Genomic DNA, 24200 nt, shown 5'->3' with positions numbered 1-24200 from the left:
ACAAAAAAGGTGTCAAAACATCAAAAATATTTTGACATTACTGGGGCTTGGGTCCATATTCAGGCTTAAAAAAAACAGAACTGTGGTGTTTACTTGAGTTGGGGGGAAAAGAAAAAGACTTAGCACAAGTTCTCATCTAAAAGTGCTCTTTCCCGTGTGACTTTTAATAAAGATGTTCAAACTTAGTTTAGCATTGAAAAATTCTTTCAAATCTTTATTCTCTGACCTAGTAATTGAACTGAAATGAAGATTCAGAACCTGATATTCTGAGGAAGTGAAAGTTTCAATTCTAGTCATCCCGGGTTCCTAGTTATCCAATTGAAAACCTCCACTTCGAGACTCTATTCTTCCTTGTTTTAGCTTTGTCACTTAGCTCTTACATTTAGGATCCTTTTCAAATGTACTTTTATTTAGATGTTTGGTTCTGCAATACTGAGTAACACTTGAGCCATCTCCCTGGGTGCTTTGCTCCTATTCCTTTCCTGCCTGCTCGATGATACTGCTTTAACAATGCATGGAATTACTAATATGTTTGTCTTGGACTAGGAAGATCACCTGAACTGAGCCAGACAAGGGAGTCCCTGGTGCTTGAATGTCTATGTAACCTATGTAGACCTCTCAGCCCATCAAGCTCACATGTATTTGGTAATTTTCCCTTGGTGGTACTATGAAGGTGATGCCAATCATCAGCTCTTTCTGATTTTCCTTGGGAGAAAGTGGATCTCTTCTCCTTGATCCTCTGTAACTGATTCCACTTGAATATCCTGGTATTTGGCTGATAACAGGATTTCTGTTCAGGGTTGCTTTCTGGAGCTGGAGTGAGATGTGATCTTCTGTGGACTAGCGAGGCTGGAAGTAAATACAAGGATTCCATATTGTTCTCCCCAAGGTTGTGATAAATCACTTGAATACAGAAGGTAGGTGAGATATTCTTACCCTTCAAAGTGTGGGATAAGTCAGTGCAGTTCTGGCTTCTAGCTGAGATAGCTGTATGTTGTTGTATTTTCAAATAAATAGGGCTACTCTGTTTCTGTGTCCCTTGAATTCCAGATGGATGGAGACAGCCTAGCGTATCTAATGGAGCCATAGAAGTTGAACCTAACTTCTCCCTATGGCTCAATCTCTGAGAAGCCCACTTCTCTTTGCCATTTGGGGGAACATGTTAGACTTGTGGAATGAAGCCACTACTACGACTAGTTTAACGTCTTTGTCCAGGAAAGTGCTGCTACTGTATCAAAGGAGTGGAAAAATGCAATCCCTCAAATTTTAGCCTAAAAGGCTATACACATTATTTTCTCCATGTGGTACTGGAGTAGAAAAATCATGGTCAGTACGTCCCAAAGAGAGACTCAGGACAGGAACACTCAGTCTGCGGTACTCTGGCTCCGGGAGGCAAGATTATCTGGCTCAATTTACGAGCAATCTCTAGAGAAGGACCCCCTGCTTCCATGCCTTAAAACTGTCTGTTTTACTTCTGAACTATTAATCATTCCTTGACAATAAAGTGTAACTATAAAACATATATAAGTAAAATGTCCAGGCATTCTGGCAGATAAAGTTTAGTGAACTTGAGAATTAGACAAGTTAACATTAACTGTCAAAAGCAAATACCTAGATTAAAGTCTAGCAGGGGCATGCTCAGGAATAGTTATGACAATGGCTATAGAATTAATTCTGAAAAACATGTGAAGACACAGCTGTTTATCCCAAGTTTGAAACCTAAGATGAAAGATGTTTTAGTAAACCCTTCAAAGCTGGTATGCTACACACTATCAACATCTGTCCTGCACTCTCTATCCCTATTTTTAATCCTTAGAAGATGGTACAGAATTATTTGCTATGGCATTTAGAAAATCAAATTGTCATGATTTACCAAATGCTAGTTGATTCACTGTAGCCCACTACAGCATGACAACCCAATGCCTTGGCATGGGATTTTATCTCTTGTCTGATTTCTGCCCACCACGCATCTCGTGTCTCTGGTTCATCTGAAAGACAAAGTATAAATCAGTTCACTGTTCTGCAGCACATCAATTTAAAGTAGCATGTGATTAAACTTTAAACTGTCTATTAAACGCTGTTTTTAAATTCTTAAATTTGTTGTAATAGACTTGCAATCTTGAATTTTTTCCCCTATTTTGTCCTTTTCCCAAGTAGCAAACAATATTTCTTCTTTATGTTGTTCATTGAGCAAAAGCAAACATGTTTCATTTATTTCCTTGTTTCTCAACAGTAAAAACAGGATTTGTTAGATTAGCTGTGTTCTTTTGCTGTCCCTGCAGAAGCAGAAACGAAAATGTTGTAGCCTCTGTGCCAAATTTTACCCACTCAAAGGTCACATTGTTAACTTGCCAAAAGCCTGAGGGCTACATGTAATTTGCATAAAGTGATGTAGATTTTAGGTACCCTCATCTTTAATAGAGAGTTGCAGGTTGTGAAAACAAATTATTGTATTTTATCTTGCTGCAAGCAGATTTATCTCTTTTGAACACATCTCCATATTAAAGAGTATGTCACAGGCCAACACAAAGCTTTGCAGTGCACATCTTACCTGCGTTTTCAGGATCTCTGTACTAAGGAAAGTGGGTATGTTTAAAACTCTTATTTCTCAAAAATTATTTATTTATTTATTTAGAATCTAGATGTTATTAATCACATTAATTTTATAATCTATATTGAAGGGTCAAAGAATTTTAAAAAAATTACCAACTACCCTTCCTGAATACTTCTTATATTAGACAATCAAATGCAATAATAAATGTTACCAAAAAGCTTTTGAGTAACATTCATTTACTTTAAATAGCAAAACAATTTCTTTTTAAACAAAGACACTAATCCTGCAAACCTTCTACATGTAGAATCAATACAAGTACTGATGGAGGTTCTGCAACATTGGTCCCTGTTCTTTTAAGAGCACATTGCTATGTCTGCAGCACTTATAACTAAAAGTCATTTACATTTTTGATAAACAAAATATGATTAATAAATCACTAAATACATAGATGCTGCATAGGAATCTGCCTACATGGACCCTTATGGTTACAGAGTCCCACTCAAGTCAATGAAACTTTGCACAGACACAAGCACCTGCCTATACAGATTTCTTTGCAGGATTAGGGCCCAAAATACCCATTCCAAAATCTGAGCCATACTGGGATCTGGCCAGGTAAATGCTCTACTACAAGTGCAGCATGGTGAATCTTTGTATACATGGTATGCAATACCCATACATCACACATTAGGCCCATGACTGGACTGAAATTCAACATAAATGCACAAAGTTAAAAAGGCAGCTGTTTGGAAATTTGTGAATTAAGTCCAAAATACTACTGTGCAAAATATATTTATTTTAAAATACACTTCAGTTTTTGTTTTAGAATTGGACTTTTGCAGATCTAAAATAGAAACTAACAATTATTTCTTCTATAACAAAAGTTTTAAAGGATATTGGGGGGGGGAGGGACACAGTATATTTTGCGGAGGCTTGCATCATGCTCTCCAATTATTCCTGATTTTTAACACCTGCATCCATAGCATTGTAACAACTCTGCAGGCTTCCTCGGAGGAAAGAAAAATGTTAAAACCAAAAAATTAACTACAGAGAAATCTTATAGTGAAAAATAAATATATATTATACACGCATAAATTTCACTCTTCATAGGAATTAACTACAGTCAGAATGGCAATTTACATGCTGAAGGAATTTGTTACTTTCACTGACAATGATATACCAAGTTTCATTACATCTTGTTTACTATGAGCAGATTCCATTGTGGTTATTAGTAAAAACCCACATAGTGTTCTTAGTGTATTTATCTTTAGAATCAAGAAGTGAATACACTGGTTATAAAATTTCAGTGACATCAATGTAAGCTTTTTATGCTCTCATTAGTGAGAACATTATGTCATTATTAAAAGCTATTTTCACTCAAGTTTGAACACAGAAAATCTGGCCCACATTGAGGAATTGCACTCAAACCCTCAATGAGGTCCCATGCTTTTCACCTGTCAAGATGGTGGGAACACTAGAGAGGTAGTCCTTTCAAACTCTAGGGAAAAAGCTACAAATGCCAGCCAAATGGGAGGCAGATGTAGAAGAAAAAGCAAGAGACACATTCTGAAGAGTGCCATCCCTAATTCTCTCTGGCTTGACGGGTATTCCCAGTGATGCAAGTGCCAAAGGTAGTAAAAATCTCAGGAGGGACCCCTCTACCTACACTCAATCAAGACAAGTAATTCAATTATTAACGTATATGTCTATTACATAACTAAGTTTACTAATGTTGTAGTTTATAACAAGTCAAGAGCCCAGTGCAACTAAAGCACTTACATTAGCTACTCACTATACTTCCTGATCAGACAGAGTGGGCAACAGGTATCTAGCTAGACTCATTTGATGAAACAGTCCTCCAATACATTATGACTTTGCAAGAGAAACATTTGCCAAAAAAAAAAAAAAAGGGGGGGGGGGGGCAGTGAGGCTAGAATCTCATGATCCTAGTATGTTTCTTTTTGCAGCCCTGCATAAAGACTTCGATACAAAAGGATCTGCTAAAATGCTGATCAGTTTCCCTCTGTAGCCTTAAGTATGGAAAGTGTTAGTTTGGCAGCTACTGCTGCTGCTTACTCTCAGACAAAAAAGTGCAAACAAAAGGGAGGGGGATGAGGTGGAAACAAAGTATTGAACAGTCAGGAGAAAACAACAAACAGGGAAAGAAAAAGATGAGAAGAAAAAAGAGCAATACAATTGCAACCAGTAAGGTCATGCAAAGAAGGATGGGGTGGGAGTAAAACCAAAAGAGAAGGACGTGGACAAAGAGAACCAGAAAAAGCAGAAATAATGACGGGTCCTCACATTGATACCACACATCATTTCCCCTCACGTAGATTTTGGGCATGTGGATTACAAAGTTAAGAGTGAACTTCCTAAAAGATTACTTGACAATTTTTTGACTCACTTCACCTTAAAATACTGTATATTATATGGGAGGAGGACGCAATCTCAGCACCCGAGAGACTCACAGCTATTTCTTTTACCTGTAGAGTGCTCAGATAACATTTTACCACTTATTCTTTCCCCAAATTCTGGTCAACATGTCAGGAATAGTAAGATGAAAGTAAAAGCACTATTAATTCACAGTAATATAATAGGCCGGACCCCACTCCCATTAAAGTCAAAGCTATTTTCCCCATTACAGACAATGGGAAACAGGCCCAGGCCAAATACCATTGATAAAAGTCAACCAACTGCCATTGAACAAGATTAAAAAGAAATCCCACAGGAGCCATGTTTGTCAACAAGTGCATATGAATGAAGAGATCTTTTTATGTCATTTAAATATAGGGCTAATTTTTTCTTCAAAATGTGGTAAGATAATGTGAACCAAGATAATTTACATAGTTGTAAATATATAAAACACTATGTATTAACATTTAGTATACACAAACTTACCTTTACATATTAAAATACAAAATGATTTTATACAATTAAAGTAAGACACCAAGACATTGGAATAGTAATTGATACAACACACTGAACGCGGTGCAATGTGTAGGCATTCATATTTTTTGGACAAATATATTCACCACAAGCAGCCTTTTATTTTGACACGAGCCACACAATTCCACATGAGGATGCCATTGTAGCATTTACAAGTTTAGTAAAGCTAAGGATTTACATAAACATTAAAGGAGCTAGGGGAAGCAGGATGGCATGTGTCCAGTACACTCCAAAAGGGTGTCTGTTTTGTTTTTGGCTAAAGCAAAAGCTTAAAGAACTAAGGGTTCGCAAAGCAGATTCAGCAGACAGTAGCCAGAAACGGTGGTTTTTTTGGCGCATGCTTGGATCAGGTGACAGTACAGACTGAAAACTATGGCAGCTCACTGAAATGGTTACAGAAAGTAATGGCCCTGAATTCTAGGTGAAAGCAAAGGCAAGCATACATGGCACTCCATCACAAGCTTTTCTAGCAAATCTATTAAATAGTTTAGCCAGGGTTTTCTAAAACTTTAAGCAAAAGGTTTGCAAAAAATTATATTGTTATTAACTGCTCTTTATTGTAAACCAGATATTGTGAATATTTAATTATTACAGAACACATTTCTATTAATGTTTCAACATCAGCATGACACCTATATCTAAGTGGAAGCACAAGCATATTGTTTCTAGAGCTGAAAGATTTGAAAAATTATGTACATGGGAAGGTATTCTTCATAGAGACGGTGCAAACTAAATCCTGCTCCAACTGAAAAGTCTAAAACTTACTGTTTATTGAACAGTTTTGGAAAGCGCAAACAAATGCATCATAATTTTGTTATAAAGTGGTTATCTTGAACCCCAAATGTTCTTTCCAATCAGTTCCAATTGCAGTCAATTTAGCTTTTGGTTCGTTACTTTAGAATGCAAGTTTGGTCTCTATTAGTTTGTATACAGACACAGGACAAAATCCTGTCCCCATCTCCCTGAATGGAGAGCCCTAGACAGAGCAAAACTGTATAGTTCTACTGTTCTGGGTGGCAAGGGAGAGTATATTTCCAGAGCCCAGATTTCTGGGCTCTTCCCTGCATGGGACCCATATTTCTTTCCAGGGGTTAAATTAGACCAGCTCTCAGAGACTTAGTGAGCCAGCACTATTTTCTAGGATCTTGTACTGGAGAATTTAAACTTTTTAAAGAAAATTAAGTCTGTAAAATCCTTAAATTGCAAATATAGCCATCAAAATATCAACTGAATGTAAACTGATGCAGAGATGTCCAGGCAGAATCTGCAGACAGCCTGAAGTAATAGCTCCATGAAGTATTAATTGCTGCAGTTAATGTCAACTGTGTGTTAACTAGTCTACAAGGTGCTACAGGACTCTTTGCTGCTTTTACAGATCCAGACTAATACGGCTACCCCTCTGATAAATGAAAATTTAGAATGTCAGCATTAAGAAAGGAGAAGAACAAGCCTATTATGAAGGATTTTCACGATCTACTGAAATTTCTTGCTGATGTCTCAGAAGAGTGGAGTTTGGGAGAGTAACTATATCTTTCAAAATCAACCTCTGGATCTTTCATTATGCAGATCCACCATCATATACTGGTGCGGGGGATAGACCGGAGAATCACACTGTCACCAGGAAAGGCAAGTCTACGTGATTGGAGACTCTTTACTGAGAAGATAGACAGGCCTGTAACTAGATCTGATCGGGAGAACAGAAGGGTGTGCTGTCTGCCGGGTGCTAAGATACAGGATGTGGACCTGAGGCTGAAAAGGATCCTAGCGGGAGCGGGAAAGAATCCGTTGATTGTCCTTCATGTGGGAACGAATGATACGGATAGTTACTCGCTGGACTGTATCAAGGAGGACTATGCCAGACTGGGGAAGACGCTCAAGGGAATTGAGGCTCAGGTGATCTTCAGAGGGATTCTGCCAGTTTCTAGAGTGGGGCGACGAAGGAGCGACAAGATTATGACAATTAACAGATGGCTCAGGCAGTGGTGCTATAAGGAGGGCTTTGGGATGTATGGTCATGAGGAAGCATTTACGGACAGACGACTGTTTGCTCGGGATGGACTTCATCTAAGTAAAGAGGGAAATAGACTTCTAGGATGGAGGCTCGCGACTTCATTAAGAGAGCTTTAAACTAGGAAGTTGGGGAGATGGTTGGGAGATGTTCAGGAGATCTCCACACCGGATTTAACCTGGAGAGGGAAGTAAACAAGGTGAGAGGGATGCGCTTGTGGACCAAAGAACTGACCCAAGGAGGAAAGCGGAGTAGAAACTAGACTAACGGGTGATGCTGGTGGTAGAAGGCTGTGCACAACGGGGTAAAGATTGTCACTGACGTCAAACCAAAAATTAAAATGTCTGTACACTAATGCGAGGAGCCTAGGTAACAAGATGGAGGAACTGGAGCTACTGGTGCAGGAAGTGAAACCGGATATTATAGGGATAACAGAAACCTGGTTGAATAGTACTCATGACTGGAGTACAGGTATTGAAGGCTATGTGCGTTGTTTAGAAAAGACAGGAAGAAAGGCAAAGGTGGTGGAGTAGCACTGTACATCAATGATGAGGTTAACGTGAATGAAATAAGAAGTGATGGAATGGATAAGACAGAGTCTGTCTGGGCAAAAATCACGCTGGGTAAAAAGCTACTAGAGCTTCCCCTGAGATAGTGCTTGGGGTGTGCTACAAACCGCCGGGATCTGATTTGGATATGGATAGAGACCTCTTTAATGTCTTTAATGAAGTAAACACTAAGGGGAAATGTGTGATCATGGGAGACTTAACTTCCCAGATATAGACTGGAGGACGAGTGCTTGCAAGAATAACAGGGCTCAGATTTTTCTGGATGTGATAGCGGATGGATTTCTTCATCAAGTAGTTGAAGTACCTACGAGAGGGCATGCCATTTTAGATTGGTTTGGTGAGCATGAGGACCTCATAGAAGAAATGGTGGTAGGGGACAACCTGCGCAGTGATCATGACTGATCAGTTCAAACTAGATGGAAGGATAACAAACATGATCTGGGATTAGGGTTTTCGACTCTCGAGGACTAATTTTAAAGAGTTAAGGAAATTAGTTAGGGAAGTGGATTGGACGGAGGAACTTGTGGATTTAAAATGCGGAGGAGGCCTGGAATTACTTTAAGTCGCAGCTGCGGAAACTGTCGGAAGCCGCATCCAAGAAAGGGGAAAAAAAACCATGGCAGGAGTTGCAGGCCAAGCTGGGATGAGCAAGCATCTCAGAGAGGGGATTAGGAAAAAGCAGAAAGCTTACAGGGAGTGGAAGAAAGGTGGGATTAGCAGGGGAAGCTACCTTAGTGAGGTCAGAACATGTAGGGATAAAGTGAGGAAGGTAAAAGCCACGTAGAACTGGACCTTGCAAAGGGAATCAAAACCAATAGTAAAAGGTTCTACAGCCACATAAATAAGAAGAAAACAAGAAAGAAGAAGTGGGGCCGCTATACACTGAGGATGGAATGGAGGTTAAGGATAACCTAGGCATGGCCCAATATCTAATAAGTACTTTGCTTCAGTCTTTAATAAGACTAGTGAGGAGTTTAGGGATGATGGAGGGATGATAAACGGGAAAGAGGATATGGAGGGTGGAATATTACCGCATCTGAGGTAGAGGCCAAACTTGAACAGCTTAATGGGAACAAAATCAGAGGGCTGGACAATCTCCATCCAAGGATATTAAAGGAACTGGTGCATGAAATTGCGAGCCCGTTAGCGAGAATTTTTAGCAATCGGTAAACTCGGGGGTTGTACCGTATGATGGAGAATTGCTAAAGTATTCCTATTTTTAAGAAAGGGGAAAAAAGTGATCCGGGTAACTATAGGCCTGTTAGCTTGACGTCTGTAGTATGTAAGTCTTGGAAAAAATTTTGAGGGAGAAAGTAGTTAAGGACATTGAGGTCAATGGTATTGGGACGAATTGCCAACATGGATTTACTAAAGGTAGATCGTGCAAACCAACCTGATCTCCTTTTTTGGAAGGTGACGGATTACTTAGACAAAGGAAATGCGGTAGATCTAATTTACTGATTCAGTAAGGCGTTTGACACGGTTCCGCATGGGGAACTGTTAGTTAAATTGGAAAAGATGGGGATGAATATGAAAGTTGTAAGGTGGATAAGGAACTGGTAAAGGGGAGACTCCAATGGGTCGTACTGAAGGGTGAACTGTCAGGCTGGAAGGAGGCACTAGTGGATCCTCAAGGATCGGTTTGGGGACCAATTATTTAACTTTTTATTACGGACCTTGGCACAAAGAGGGGAATGTGCTATAAAGTTCGGATGACACAAAGCTGGGGGTATTGCTAACACGGAGAAGGACCGGAATACTATTCAGGAAGATCTGGACCACCTTGTAAACTGGAGTAATAGTAATAGGATGAAATATAATAGTGAAAGTGCAAGGTCATGCACTTAGGGATTAATAATAAGAATTTTAGATATACGTTGGGGACACGCATCAGTTGGAAGCGATAGAGGAGGAGAAGGACCTTGGGGTATTGGTTGATAGCAGGATGACTATGAGCCGCCAATGTGATATGATCGTTAAAAAAGCAAATGCGGTTTCAGGGTGCATCAGGCGAGGTATTTCCAGCAAGGATAAGAGGTGTTCGTACCGTTATATAAGGCGCTGGTGAGACCCCACCTGGAATATTGTGTGCAGTTCTGGTGTCCCATGTTAAGAAGGATGAATTCAAACTGGAACAGGTTCAGAGACGGGCTACTAGGATGATCGAGGAATGGAAAACCTGCCTTATGAAAGGAGACTCAAAGAGCTTGGCTTGTTTAGCCTGGCAAAAGAGCTCCGGGGGATATGCTTGCTCTATATAAATATACAGGGGATTAACGTTAGGGAGGAGAGGAATTATTTAAATTTAGTACTAATGTAGGCACAAGGACAAATGGGTACAAACTGGATATTAGGAAGTTTAGACTTGAAATTAGACAAAGGTTTCTAACCATTAGGGAGTGAAGTTCTGGAACAGCCTTCCGAGGGAAGTAGTGGGGGCAAAAGACTTATCTGGCTGACTAAGCTTGATAAGTATATGAAGGGGATGATATGATGGGATAGTTTAATTTGGGCAATTGATCTTGGATTATCAGCAGATAAATCTGCTCAATGGTCTGTGAGGGATGTTGTGGATGGGATGGGGAACTGAGTTACTGCAGAGAAATCTTTTCTCGGGTGCTGGCTGGTGAGTCTTGCCCACATGCTCAGGTTTAGCTGATCACCATATTTGGGGTCGGGAAGGAATTTTCCTCAGGGCGGATTGGCAGAGGCCCTGGAGGTTTTTCGCCTTCCTCTGCAGCGTGGGCATGGGTCGCTTGCTGGTGGATTCTCTGCAGCTTGAGGTCTTCAAACCACAATTTTGAGGACTTCAATAACTCAGTCATGGGTTAGGGGTTGTTATAAAAGTGGATGGGTAGGGTTCTATGGCCTGCCTTGTGCAGGAGGTCAGACTAGATGATCATATTGGTCCCTTCTGACCTATGAGTCTATGAGTCTATATACCTTGTGGGGCAGGGACTCAGTAGCAGTGAGGGCTACTGTAACCTCAAAATTGTAGAGGTGGACATAGTGGCTCTCTTCTGCTCTGTAACTTGAACTCCCTTGCCCAAACCTCTCAGAACTTCTTTCTGCCAAATCCTCCTAACCGGGCTTGAGAGTGAAGAGTAGAGGTGTGGGGGAAGAGATCCTGCCTCTAGAGTATGGTCCAGATAAAAGCATGGTCACTCCTTTTTCCATTGATGGTAGCAGCTAGCTTATCTGCTGCTCTGGTACTGGAGAGGATTTCCAATACAATGCAATAGTGTATTCTGTAGTGTGCATTTTTGGGAAACAGACGCCTGTTTTGTTTACAGGAACTCTCCCTCTGGTCTCCAGCCCAAGAACATCTTAGAGCCCTAGCTGCTACTTGAAAGTCAGGCAGCTGCAACAGCCAAGTCAACTGTTCTCTTCCTACAGATGATTAAGAGGTTGTATCTGTTTCTTCCAGAGGTAGACCTTGCAACTACCTTCCATACCTGTCATCTAAAGTTTAAATTACTGCAATACCTTTACATGGGGCTAAATCATCCAGAAACTGCAGCAGGTCCAGAATTCACTGGCTCACTTACTGGTATTAAATAGGGTGTCTTTCTGTGAACACACTGAACCTTTATTCTGATCTGTACTAGCTGCCTGTTGGTCTCAAGTTTGACGTTAAGATTATGGTATCAACCAATAAAACCCTAAAGCGGCCTACAAACAGGCCCTGATCCTGCAAAGATTGATGCACATGCTTTGGTTTCTGCTCTGTGAATAGTCCCATTGACTTCAATGGGAATACTCACGGTGTATTACATTTGTATGAAAGCTTTTACAGGATAGGGGTATAAGATACCACCTCCTGCCCTGCAATGTCCTCCCATAGTTGCATCAGGGAAGGTACCTGCAATGAAACTCCACTGGTATGACAGAGAGGGGATGGATGGCAGGGCATTTTCCATTAGGACCCCAAATCTTTGGAACTTGCTTCCCCTGCTGGTCTGTAAAAGCCCAAGCTTGTTAGTTTCTGGGTGTACTGGAAGGCCTATGTTTTCTCTCACAGTTAGCAAGAGACAAGTGATACACACCTCTGCTGCCCAGACCTATATAAGTCTGATGAGGATTTTGTGAGGAAGTTAATTATTTTTGTTATATTTATGTCATCGCTAGGTTAATTTATTTGATCTTGAGGTAACTGAAGTATGTGTATTTTTAAAAGATTGCCAAGGACACTCAGAGAACTGGGTAGGGGCTCATTTACAGTAGAATAATACAAATATAAATAGGTCAATAAGTTAAATTAGCATTCCTTGAGGTTAGATATGATGAATTCTTACTTCACCATCCTCTTATTTGTTTTAGGGGCTGCTGAACAAGAAGGAGATCGTCTTCTATCCCTTGTCTGTATTACAATCCTTCTCCCTCTGCTATTTTGTACTATCTAACTTTGTTTTGGGATTCATTCTGTAAGAAAGATGCTATACAAAATAAAGCTGTGTTGAATTAAATTAAATTGGCATAGATACCACTTACTGAAATAGAATCTCATTTCCTTTCAATGATTCATATTTTTTCATCTTACTGATCTCTCAAATGGATAACTGACACTCACAGGAAGTAAGAACAGTCGTTAGAACACAAAACTTAGAACAAGGGCTGCACTTGTGAAACTTTGGAACATGCATACAGAAGTACAGCAAGTATTTTAAGAGTGATAACCATCTACACAAAGAAGCTGGAAGCTTCAGAACAATAGTTCTGAAATTTATTTGGTATTTAGTGATTTAGCCCTAAAAGCTAGAGTATTAGTAATTCTTTTGAAACAAATTGGGAAAATCCTCTATGCCTTAGGTGAATTACAGCTAATCCCTTTTCACATAAATCAGATTTCAATCATGAATATATGCCAGACAGCTTGTGTTTAAAATAAAGCACTCAAGCTATTTAACATATTATTCAAAATAAATTATCCCCCATCCTCAATTGAAACATTTAAGTCCCTGGGGAGAGAATACATCACCCACATTTAAATCTTAAATCCTATTCAGTGCGTAGATACTACAGTAATGGGTACTTTTACAAATGTGACAGATTAAGTTAGATAAAATAGTGTTTAGAGTAGGAGCCTAGTAGTTCTTACTAAGCAGGACTCTGCAGTTCTAATTCCAGTTCTGTTACAGGTTTGCTCTGTGAGTTTCAGCAAATCACTTCCTTGTGCTTCAGTTTGCCCTAAAAAAATACCAGTTTACAAAAGTATTGAGAGATTTACTAAATATTTGAAATGTGCTTTGAAAACCCTTGAGTGGAAGGAATTATAAAAATTCAAGTAATAGTGTGAAGAACAACATTCAACACCTCATTTTTGTTTAACATGTCCCAAACTATTCAGGCAAACAGAACATCAGAAAGTTCTTTATAACATGTAGTACTGTATTAAAGAGATACAGTATGCATAACTGAAAGTGCACCTACCTAATATATTTATTCTCAGACAAAAAAACATTAAAATAGAATTGGCTGAGAATAAGTAACACTAATCTTTGGGTAAAATACATTATAGGGATGTTGTAATTAGTCTGAAAACCAGCTATTACAAACCTAGAAAATTCAGAATTAAGGTTAAGAGCAATATCATGTTTACAATTATGATCAAGGTATTTTTAGCATTTGTGGTCCCAGACCAAGAAATGTGATTTTTAAAGACACAGTTTTATCACTACAGGGCAATTAATGTTGTTTGAATGACTTGTGCATTTTTTATCTTAACATGTTCTGATTCCTTTAATTTCCTACGTTTCTAATGTTTTGCTTTGGAAATATTTCCAAAGTCCCTATAATGTATTTTACCCTTAAGTTACTGATACATTCTCCCAAACTTAACTCCCTCTGAATATAGATTTTTTGTCAGAAATTTCCTACACTTTTTAAAAAAAATTAAAAATTCCAGTACAAAAACTACACAAGAAACCCAAAAAGAATGCCCTCATGCAATATTTCTAATGGTCTGAAGATAAGTAGTATCACCCTTACATTTGTTTGTTTTTTGTGGTTTTAAATTTTAAGGGCAGATTCACTAACACAGTGACTCAACCTTTCCAGACTGCAGTTCCCCTTTCAGGAGTCTGATTTGTCCTGTGTACCCCAAGTTTCCTCTCACTTAAAAACTACTTACTTATAAAATCAGACATAAAAAATACGGAAGTGTCACAGCACATAATTACTGAGAAATTGCTTACTTTCTCATGTTTACTATATAATTATCAAATAGATCAACTGGAATATACTGTACTTACATTTCAGTGTATATACAGTAGTATAAACAAATCATTGTCTGTATGAAATTTTAATCTGTACTGACTTTGCTAGTGTTTTTATGTAGCTTGTTGTAAAACTAAGCAAATATCTAGGTGAGTTGACGTACCCCTGAAACACCTCTGCGTACATCCAGGGGAACACATACTCCTTCCTGGTTGAGAACCACTGCACTAGTACACCAATGCAGTGCAAAGCAGCCAGAGCCCACCAACCATTTAAGATCGGTTTACTTTTGCTTCGCATTACCAGAGTAGCACAAAAGCAGCCAAAACACAGTGGTGAATCTGGCCTTGAAATTCACATACTGGTTTAGAAAAGTGCATTAGTAACACTGATGCTATGCGAAGATGGGGCAGGGAAAGCTCAGTTTCTTGAGTCCCAAGCTTTACAGGAACCTTCTGTGCTCTTAGTTCAGTTCCCTCAGCAGTGCTGTCTCAAACACAGAGCAACTCCAGCAGCAATACCACAGAGAGCTTTTTAAGTCAAATATCCATGTTAGTACGCAATGATAGAATCTTTAGAGCACAGCGACTGGCCAAGTAAATCTATCCATTAACAACTCCTGACACGTGGCTAGTATTTCTCATATCATTGAGTCATTACAACAAATGAAGTGCTACAAGCAAATCAGGTGTAGAGGAAGCGTGATAATTAGCTTAGTTATCGCTGATGACACAATGGCTCCAATTAAGGCACCTGAGCTGCTGAACTGACCATCTATATCCTACATAATCACAGCAATTAGATACAACAATCATTAATAACTTAGTTGAATTATAACCTAATTTCTTAAAATATAAGTCATGCACAAAAAAGTTTGAGTATCTGTGTTATTCAATTGTTATTCTCATTTAGGACTAACAAAAGACTGACAGGTATCTAATTTCTTAAAGCTCCTAGTTTAATCAATTTTAACTCGAACTAATTAATTGATTTACTTGTAAATTCCTAGAAAATTAATTCTCTATTGAAAGAGTAAGTGCTGGATACTTGCAGAACATACAATATATTTCTCATACAAAACAAAGAAGTTGATTCTCTCTGTTAAGTGTAAAACAGAACTCAGTTTAAGCAATTAGCATCTCCATAATTTCTGGACTTTCTAATAGGTATGTGTATACTTGTAAAAAGGACTGAGTTTAAGAGCAAGCAAGTATGAAATACGGAGATATAGTTCTATTAAGGGGTTCTAGAACTTATCATGGAAGTTGCAAGTATCATAACCTAAAATAAAATTACAACCCTTAAATTCAAAATTTGGCCTCTGGGTTCATCCCTGATTGGGCTGCCTAATGACTGACTCTCTCTCCAGCCTGAAACTCCAAAATGGTTTCTATTACTACCTTACCCCAATTCCACAGTCTAACAGCGCCCAATGCACGTGCTCCTTGAATGCCACTTAAGCAGTTTTTGACCAGATGCTTAGATAGCAAAGTGACAGACACCTTCTAAATACTTAAAATAGGTGGTAGTTTTTATTGGTCATTGGTGTGACATCACAGCTGTGAACTAACCTACATTAACTTTAGAATTCTAAGCAGAATGTTCCAAATATCAAGGGAAAGACGACAGTTTGACTATTGGCACTGAAAAAAAGACTGCCCTTAAGGCTCAACAGTTCATACATTAGCAACGCACTACAAATTACAAAAGATGTTCTACCTTGGCATTATACAATCAGGAATCACCTGGACAGAACAAAGTATGATTTAGTCTGTTTGGAAGTCATGAGAAATACAAACAAATTCAAAGGGATAGTTCTCCATCAGTTGGCAACAGTTCAAGTAAATAATCTGTTTACAACATTACCAGCTCTAACACAGGCAAGCAGTCTGCTACTAAAATAATCCTACATTATCTACAGACTGAGGGTTTGACAGTAACTAGCATTAGCTAGAATAAACCAGTTACTGTTACCTATTTTAAAACAATCTAGCCCCAGTAATCCCAGCAAGGCAGACATGAATAGATAGTCTTCTAATTTAGAGTTCAAGGAGACTGCTACAGGGTGTGATTGCAACAGTACTGAAGATACAGACCCTCATCGAGATAAACAAGTAACAATTTAAAAAAGAGCACTGAAAATACGTTTTGTATATACGCACTTTTAAAATTCAACTTTCTGCTGATTAGAATAGCCTTTGCAGGTTTAAGGCACAAATGTTACAATATTTTATTATGCATTATTTGTAGTAATGAATGTCAAAAATGGTAATGATAACTGAATGACTAGTATGTAATTTTTAAACATTTATATTTGCAACATTAAAAAAGCCAAAAACATTTGCTCTCAGTGGACCAGGTCCAAATTAAGTCCCAGACTTAAATATTTAGCTCTCCTAATTTTTTCCAGATTTTCAGTTATTAATTTGATACTGCTGAAGGCCCCACACCTCTGCATCAGGATACTCTAGCACAAATCTCCACAATGAAGTCAGTGGGACTCCAGAAAGGCACAGGAGTAATAGTTCTTGGTATAATATCAGGGACAAAGTTTGCAACTGTTGCTTTGGAGCACAACTAGTTACTGAAGAAAGATACCTAATTTACCAAACACTATTGCTTTATCATCCAGGCACAATGAATAGTATAATTTAAAAACACCTTCAAATGACAGCATTACCTTAAAATAGAGCCATCTCTGTTAGACGAAAAAGCCTGTCCTCTACTATCCATATTATTTAAGTGTATTTAGTATATAAACAGTATAGTAAAACCAACTACATACAAGCTCTGTCTAAAAGATTAAACAAACCCAACTAAGTGCATACCTTAAAAATGAACACTAACCAAGTATTTCAATATCTAATAACCAGAGACTGACAGAAATGTAGGTCTGGAAGGGACCTCAACAGGTCCTCTAATCTAGTTCTCTATACTGAGGGTATGTCTTCACTACCAGCCAGATCGGCAGGCTGCGATCGATCCATTGCATCTAGTCTAGAAGCAATAAATCGACCCCCGAGCGCTCTCCCGTACTCCAGCTCGGCGAGAGGCGTAGGCAGAGTCGACGGGGGAGGGGCAGCAGTCAACTCACCACGGTGAAGACACCACAGTAAGTCAATCTAAGTATGTCGATTTCAGCTACGTTATTCATAGAGCCGAAGTTGCATAACTTAAATCAATCCGCCCACGCCCCCTGGTGTAGACTAGGCCTGAGGCAGGATTAAATATTATAGATCCATGACAGGCATTTGTCTAACCTATTCTTAAAAAGCTCCCAAGATGGACATTCCACAACCTCCTTAGGTAATTTGTTCCAGTTCTTAACTATCCTTTCAATTAGAAAGTTTTTCCTAATGTCTAGCCTAAATCTCCACTCTGCAATTTAAGACCATTACTACTTGTCCTGTCCTAGGTGGACAAGGAGAACCATCTATCACCCTCCTCCTTAAAACTTTTTGTTTACCTGAAGACTGTTATGTCTACCCTCCATCTTCTCTTCTCCAGATTAAACAAACCCTTTTTTTTTTTTTTTTTTTTCCCAATTTCTCCTCATGGGTCATGTTTTCTAGACCTTTTTTTCATTTTTGTTGCTCTCCTCTGGCCTTTCTCCAATTTGTCCACATCTTTCCCAAAGTGTGGTCCTCAGAAATGGACAGAGTACTCCAGTTTACTCCAGTTGTGGCCTTATCAGTGCTGAGTAAAGTAGAATAATTATTTCTCATGTCTTGCTTCCAATACTCCTGCTAATATATCCCAGAATATTTGCTTTCTTCGCAACAGGATTACATTGTTAATTCATATTTAGTTTGTGATACACTATAACCCTCTGATTTTTTTCTGCAGTACTCCTTCCTAGACAATCATTTTCTATTTCATATTAGTGCAGTTGATTATTTCTTCCTAAGTGTAGTCCTCTGCATTTGTCCTTATTGAATTTCATCCTATTTATTTCAGACCATTTCTCCAGTTTGTCAAGATCATTTTGAATTCTAATCCTGTCCTCCAAAGAGCCAGCAACACTGCTCAGCTTGGTATTGTCTGCAAACTTTGTAAGCACACTCTTTATGCTATTATCCAAATAATTTATGAAAATACTAAATAGAATCAGACCCTGGACAAATTCCTATCGGACCCCACTTGATATACTCTTTCAGCTTGACTGTGAATCACTGATAACTACTGAGTATGGTTTTCCAGTGAGAAATTCATCCTCCTATTTTAGGTTTATCTAGGCTATATTTCCCTTGTTTGCTTATAAGGTCACATGAGACAGTGTCAAAAGCCTTACTAAAGTCAAGATAGCTCTCTTCTATTGCTTCCCCCAATCCACAGGGCTTGTTACCCTGTTGGTTTGACATAACGAATGGGTTTGGGACAGGAATCAGAAACATGCAATCCTAAAACTATTTTATGAAGACTACATAGAATTGCAAACACTGAGAGACTCAGCTTCTCCTACTGACGTCAATACAGAATAGGAATTCTAAAAGTCTTGTATAGAAAGAACATTATACACAGTAGTCAGCAAGAAAGGGGCAACTTACATCAGCACACAGCTACAGAAATAAGATGAATTTGTTGACCTCTGCACTTCCTGTGCATGTTTAAGATCCTGATGTTTTTACACATTATGTTCACAAAGACTTCACAATCACCGCTGTTGGTGCCACAGCATGCTCTTGCATAAAAAAGGCAAGGATCCCTACTCTAAATATCCAAATTTAATGCCCAGTGATGTTAATGGAAGCATTTCCATTGACTTCAATGAGAGTTGGATAGGCCCTAAGTGAGTATATATTAACAAGCAAACTGTCTTTTGCAGTTCTTTAAAAACACTGAATAAAGTACTACCGCATAAAGTCAGAGTTACATTGTCTAGTGGAGTCAACCACAATTCTATTCAAGAGACAAGGAATACAAGCCTGAATCGCTACAGTAGCTCTAAAAAAATTAAGGGTAGGACATAAAAATGTTAAGATAAACCTGGAGTGGAAATTACCTTGCATTATGCATTATAAATATTTGTTTTAAAGGAAAATAGAGATTAAGCAGAAAAACAGCAGATAGAAAAACAAGTGGAAGGAAAGTCTGTTATGTCTAATAGATTGGAAAAATTATTCAAGGATCTTTAATGTTTACAGAGTCATTTCTGTAACGCTGCCAAGGTCAATAAGACCTTGGGTTATCTGTCATCTCAGTTCTAGTTGCATAAGTAAACTGCCTGTAGGTAGTTTTAAGTGCACGTTTAGCTACACTTTCCTGAAAGTTTTCTAAGGTTTATATTCAATGATTTCTGCTGGGCCCATTCTAATTCTTTTCTAATTGTCCTTTTGAGGCTTGCACATATTTCCACCATTGCCCCATCATCCTCTATTATCTTAGATCTGATCCAAAACCCAATGAAGTCAATGAGGGAATTCACATGGACTTCAGAAGGCTTTGATCAGGCCCCATATTTCCAAACCTAAAGAGTCCATGTGTATGAATAGTGATTTTATGCAATAATGGGAAAGCAATGATCTGCCACTTTTCCATTTAATTATGTAAACACAAACTATGATCTTTGTCATAATGGTGCAACTACACTACTTAATAGAGTTTTGTTGGTGCACTGAAAAGAGAATCTGGCCCCCAAAGTATTTGTGCAAAGCTTTACCTTAAGGAGAGTTTTAAAATCAGTGTACTTAGCTCATAACAGAATCACTTTAAGCAGAGATTAAAACTAAATAAATTGTCTCTTTTTTAAGTCACATTTTACTGAATTATAAATCTTGAATCTAAACATACAATGAAAAAAAAGAAATGACTAATATCTGCCAGATAATCTAGCCACTGAGTCAAAATTATCTGTAAGGAAAGTAATGAAGATTTCCAAACAAGTAATCTCATTAATTTCAGGGTACATCTGATGTACAAATAAACATTGAAACAACATTGTCATTAGCCATAAAAATGAAAGGGAGATTCAACCCTCCAAAACATGTCTGTAGAAAATTATCAATTTTATTAAATATTATAAAAAGGTTAAAACCCACAAATTTTACTAACAAATTTTGGACAGCCGAAGGTCCATTTAGGTGTAGAAAGGATTCTTACTCCAGTCACATAACCCTCTGATAGCTGCCTTAACTCTGAATAGTCACACCAGCACACACAAATATTACAGCTCAAATCCAAGATTTTAAAGGGAAAGGCTACAAGTGTTCACACTTAAAACCTTGCTGTTTCTACACGTTCTGATGTTTGACAGCTATGAACATGTTATGCCATTTTCTGTTGTACTGAATTTTCCATTGTCACCTTTGAACTCCAGATAGCAACGTGAAATGCAATTCATATGTACACTACAAATTTGATGACTGTGAAAGAAAACCGTCCGTTTATGTGTCTAGTTACTGTAGCTATGTGATCAAAACCCAGTTAAGCTATCTCCCCATCACCTCAAATACAAAACTAGACTTCTGGAGGATTTTCAAATATCAAAACTAAGTTTATAAAGAGGTGTTGTGGGGCGATGAAGATAGGGATCCCTAGGTTTTTTCCTAACTAATTTTCTCCTTTTGTCTGTCTTTCAGGTCACTGGAGTTAAGGAGATTCTGTTGGAGCAGTTCCCGACAGGGAAGATGAAATGTATGTTATAAGTGTGTTAAACAAAAATAAAACAAACAAAAATATAATACATGGAAAGTGGTCTCTAATCAACAACTTCCTTTCACTTGACGATGACTCTTCTCTCTTCTCATTCAGTTTGGCCTCAGTACTGCCTTTGGCATGATCAACTCAGCCCACTGGATCTACACAAAAGTGTCTCAGATTCCGTCCCTGCCATAGTTCTGCTCCTACACTACCCAATTTTTTTTCTTCCATTAGCTGGTGGTGCTTCCTCTACTCTATCTACTTCTTCCTCTTCTTCTATGGAGCACCCTCAAAGCAGATTTATTAATTTGGAAATATTACAGGTCCACTGACATCTACAGGCAAGATTGTACTATTTACGCACAGCCCATAATGAGGAATGGCATGGAGCTGCACTGCCCTAAGCATAGCAACAGGAGGTAGAATGTTTCCCTCAAGCTCCCAGATGCTCAGAGGCTACTTGCTCACCACTACATCCTTTTATGTGGCCCATTCTAAAAGCCACAGCAGCTGGCAAGCTCTGCTGGCCAGTATGTGAGATGGAAAAGCCTTGGCTTTGCCTTCTCCAGGGCATCTTGTGCCTCCAGAAGCATATGAAAGGAGTAGTCCCTACACTTCCCCCAGCACAGGGACTGGTATTCGACCTGGACCTTATGAAGGCCCCTCTTCCTCACACCCATATATGGACTTGGCAGAATCTGGGCCTATAGTTACAAAAGAATAAGATTTTTTCCTTTGAATTTTTAATAAATCAAAACCAAACAATCATCATCAGGGATGCCAGCTTGATGTGTTTACAAAACAAGACTTATGAGACTACACACACTGGACTGCTCCCCTACCCTTTACTTTCTAAGTAGTAAGTTTGTCATCAAAGTCTCTTCTTTTAGATCTCTTTTGAGCAAACATATTCATCCAATATCTGAAGTCTTTGGAAGAAGTGCTGGATTGGGCTAAAAGTGGTTGTCTAGACAAGAATCCATCGCCTTCCCCCAAAAAACCTTAGTTTATGATTTGATTTCAATTGTCATATTAAATCAAAAGCCACTAAAATCGACTGAACAACTACTTTTCGGGTTGATATTAAATAATTCTAGCAGTACTATTTTATAATAAAACATTGTTTTGCATTTTGATAATGTATGGAAAACTTTTTTAAAGAATATTCTGACAATTAGACATTGATTTATTTGGTGGCTAAACAAATTTAAATTTGAAATATTAACCTAATTAATGATCCAAAACATTTCTAAGAACTTCACTGAGCTGCCATAATTTCTGTCAGCATATGTAGTACTGAATGACTAATAAAATACCTGAATTGAAACTATTCCAGTCTAGCAGTTTGTATGATCTTGTGTTACCCATAATTCCGACAAAGGCTGAGTTCAAAACAGCAAATTAGTAGATCAGTTATAGGAGCAGAATAGAGAAAAAAAACACTACCAACAAGAACACAATTGACAACACCACTCCACAGGAACTGGAAAGACACAGACAGCAGAGTTAATGAGAGGTTGAAATAGAAAGGGAAGAAAGTAAGGAGCATGCTATAGCACTCGGCATGATCAAGTGTACAGCATATAGCAATTACCAGCTTTTTTTTTTCCCTGTTTTGTTTTCAAACAACCGCTTTAAATGTTCTTTCTTTTTCTACATTTTCCTGTTTATTTACTTGGCAGCTTATGTGTTTCCTTTGCGAGGAATTGAGTCAAATTATTACTTGACTCAAAAGCTGGTTAAGATAGTTCCCACACCAGTTACTGGGGTTTCCAAATTGCTTCTCTCTCTCTCTTAGGCACGATACTGAATTTGGTGGATTGTAAGTCCTACATTCACTTGTCAGAAGCAATCAAAGTTCTTCAGCAGATGCTGCTAGAGCCATTTTCGTGTGCAAACAGAAACTATTTAATCAGCATATGCATCTACCATCAGTTCTTCTCCTGCTTTCAGGTAGTCTGTTATCAAATGTTATAGTCAGCAAAAAAAAAAAAAAAATGTGCACAGTGCAAGATGTTATTTCAGAAAATATCAGAATATAGTTGATATCTTTCCCATTCTTTCTAAGAATGCTTTTTGCTCTGATGCAGGCTTATAAGTAACACACACAAGTTTTTATAAAGAGAATAGTATACTGATAGTTTATTACACTATAAAATAACCAAAGATTTATTAGTATCACATTTAAGGTAAGTATGTAAAGCCCCGAGCTAACTGCAAGTCAGGGGAGTTGAGGCCATACATAAATTGAGTATATTTATCTTCTAACGTATTAAGATATTTCTTTTCATCTTTTAACTATTGCATACATAGGAATAAAACAAAACCTTATAGACGATTACAGGCAGGGAAAAGAAAATGTGTGTACTTAGTCACTTCAAAAACCCTCAAAAATAGCTTTCTTACATTTATGTGACTCATGGATTTTGTTTCACATTCTCTGTCACATTTTTTTGAGTCTTAAACCAATAACTTGAAGTTATCTAGACCCATTTTCAGAAATCATAGATAGTATGGGAAGTCAATAACAGGTAAAAGATTAAAAAAAGAAAAAAAAGACTGATGCCTGAAAAAGATGCATTTGCAAAAATTTTAAAAGCTAATTACTCCTGGCTAGTGAATGCAAAACCACAGTAGATGCTATTTTTCTTTAATCTACCTTTGTTTCAGGGGAACTGACCAACTCAAATCTTTTATTTTTAGGCATATTTTCCATTTGATTCAGTGAACAATACCAAGATGAAGTACTAACAGCCAAGAGCTGCTTAACTCTGACGCCAGAAATAGAGCATGCAAAATGCATTAGCATTGAAGTTTCCAAAGAAAAATTATCTACAAAAGATTACGTTAAGGTTTTCACTTGTTGCAAAATAAAAAGTTGTTTCTGTTTATATCACTTAAGAGTCAAAAACACTGGATGAACTAAACTGTGGCCAATCCTTAAACATTTTAAAAACTGCTGGAAATTAAACAAAGTTTAAAGTTAACATGAAGGATTTAATCTGCTTTCATGGCTTTCACATAAAACATTTCAAAGTTAACATTAAACGTTGGCCAAAAATTAACCCACAGCTTCAAAATCCAAAGGCATTAATTCTGGTTCTACATTATTAGGTTCATAGTTCCTTACTGCTTCATTACACCAAAAACATTAAGAAAAAATTGCTGCAGAGTTTCTCACTAAAAATCTTTTTCCCGCATGACTAATATTTTTCAAATTTTCATTCTTAACTGGAAAACTACAATGTTGTTTTAGTATAAATAAATA

At 38.0% G+C, this 24200-nt stretch overlaps 1 protein-coding gene across 26 annotated transcripts in view; it reads right to left on the bottom strand.

The window, feature by feature from the left end:
• C2CD5 (C2 calcium dependent domain containing 5) overlaps window positions 1-24200 on the bottom strand; it is a 124301-nt gene that overhangs the window by 58741 nt on the left and 41360 nt on the right. For 14 of the 26 annotated variants that reach the window (XM_032798347.2, XM_075069847.1, XM_075069857.1 and 11 more), the window contains 2 exons: window positions 22249-22314; window positions 1874-1988 (listed from right to left, as the gene is read on the bottom strand). In XM_032798347.2, coding sequence (XP_032654238.1) covers window positions 1874-1988; window positions 22249-22314 — 181 coding nt within the window. The remainder of the gene's footprint in view (window positions 1-1873; window positions 1989-22248; window positions 22315-24200) is intronic. The other 12 variants (XM_032798350.2, XM_075069900.1, XM_032798353.2 and 9 more) reach the window with 1 other exon arrangement.

The sequence above is a fragment of the Chelonoidis abingdonii genome, chromosome 1 (genome assembly GCF_003597395.2).
Source record: "Chelonoidis abingdonii isolate Lonesome George chromosome 1, CheloAbing_2.0, whole genome shotgun sequence".
Lineage (NCBI taxonomy): Eukaryota > Metazoa > Chordata > Testudines > Testudinidae > Chelonoidis > Chelonoidis abingdonii.
The sequence above is the reverse complement of the archived record's forward strand: the minus strand, read 5'-3'. Positions and strand labels throughout refer to the sequence as shown.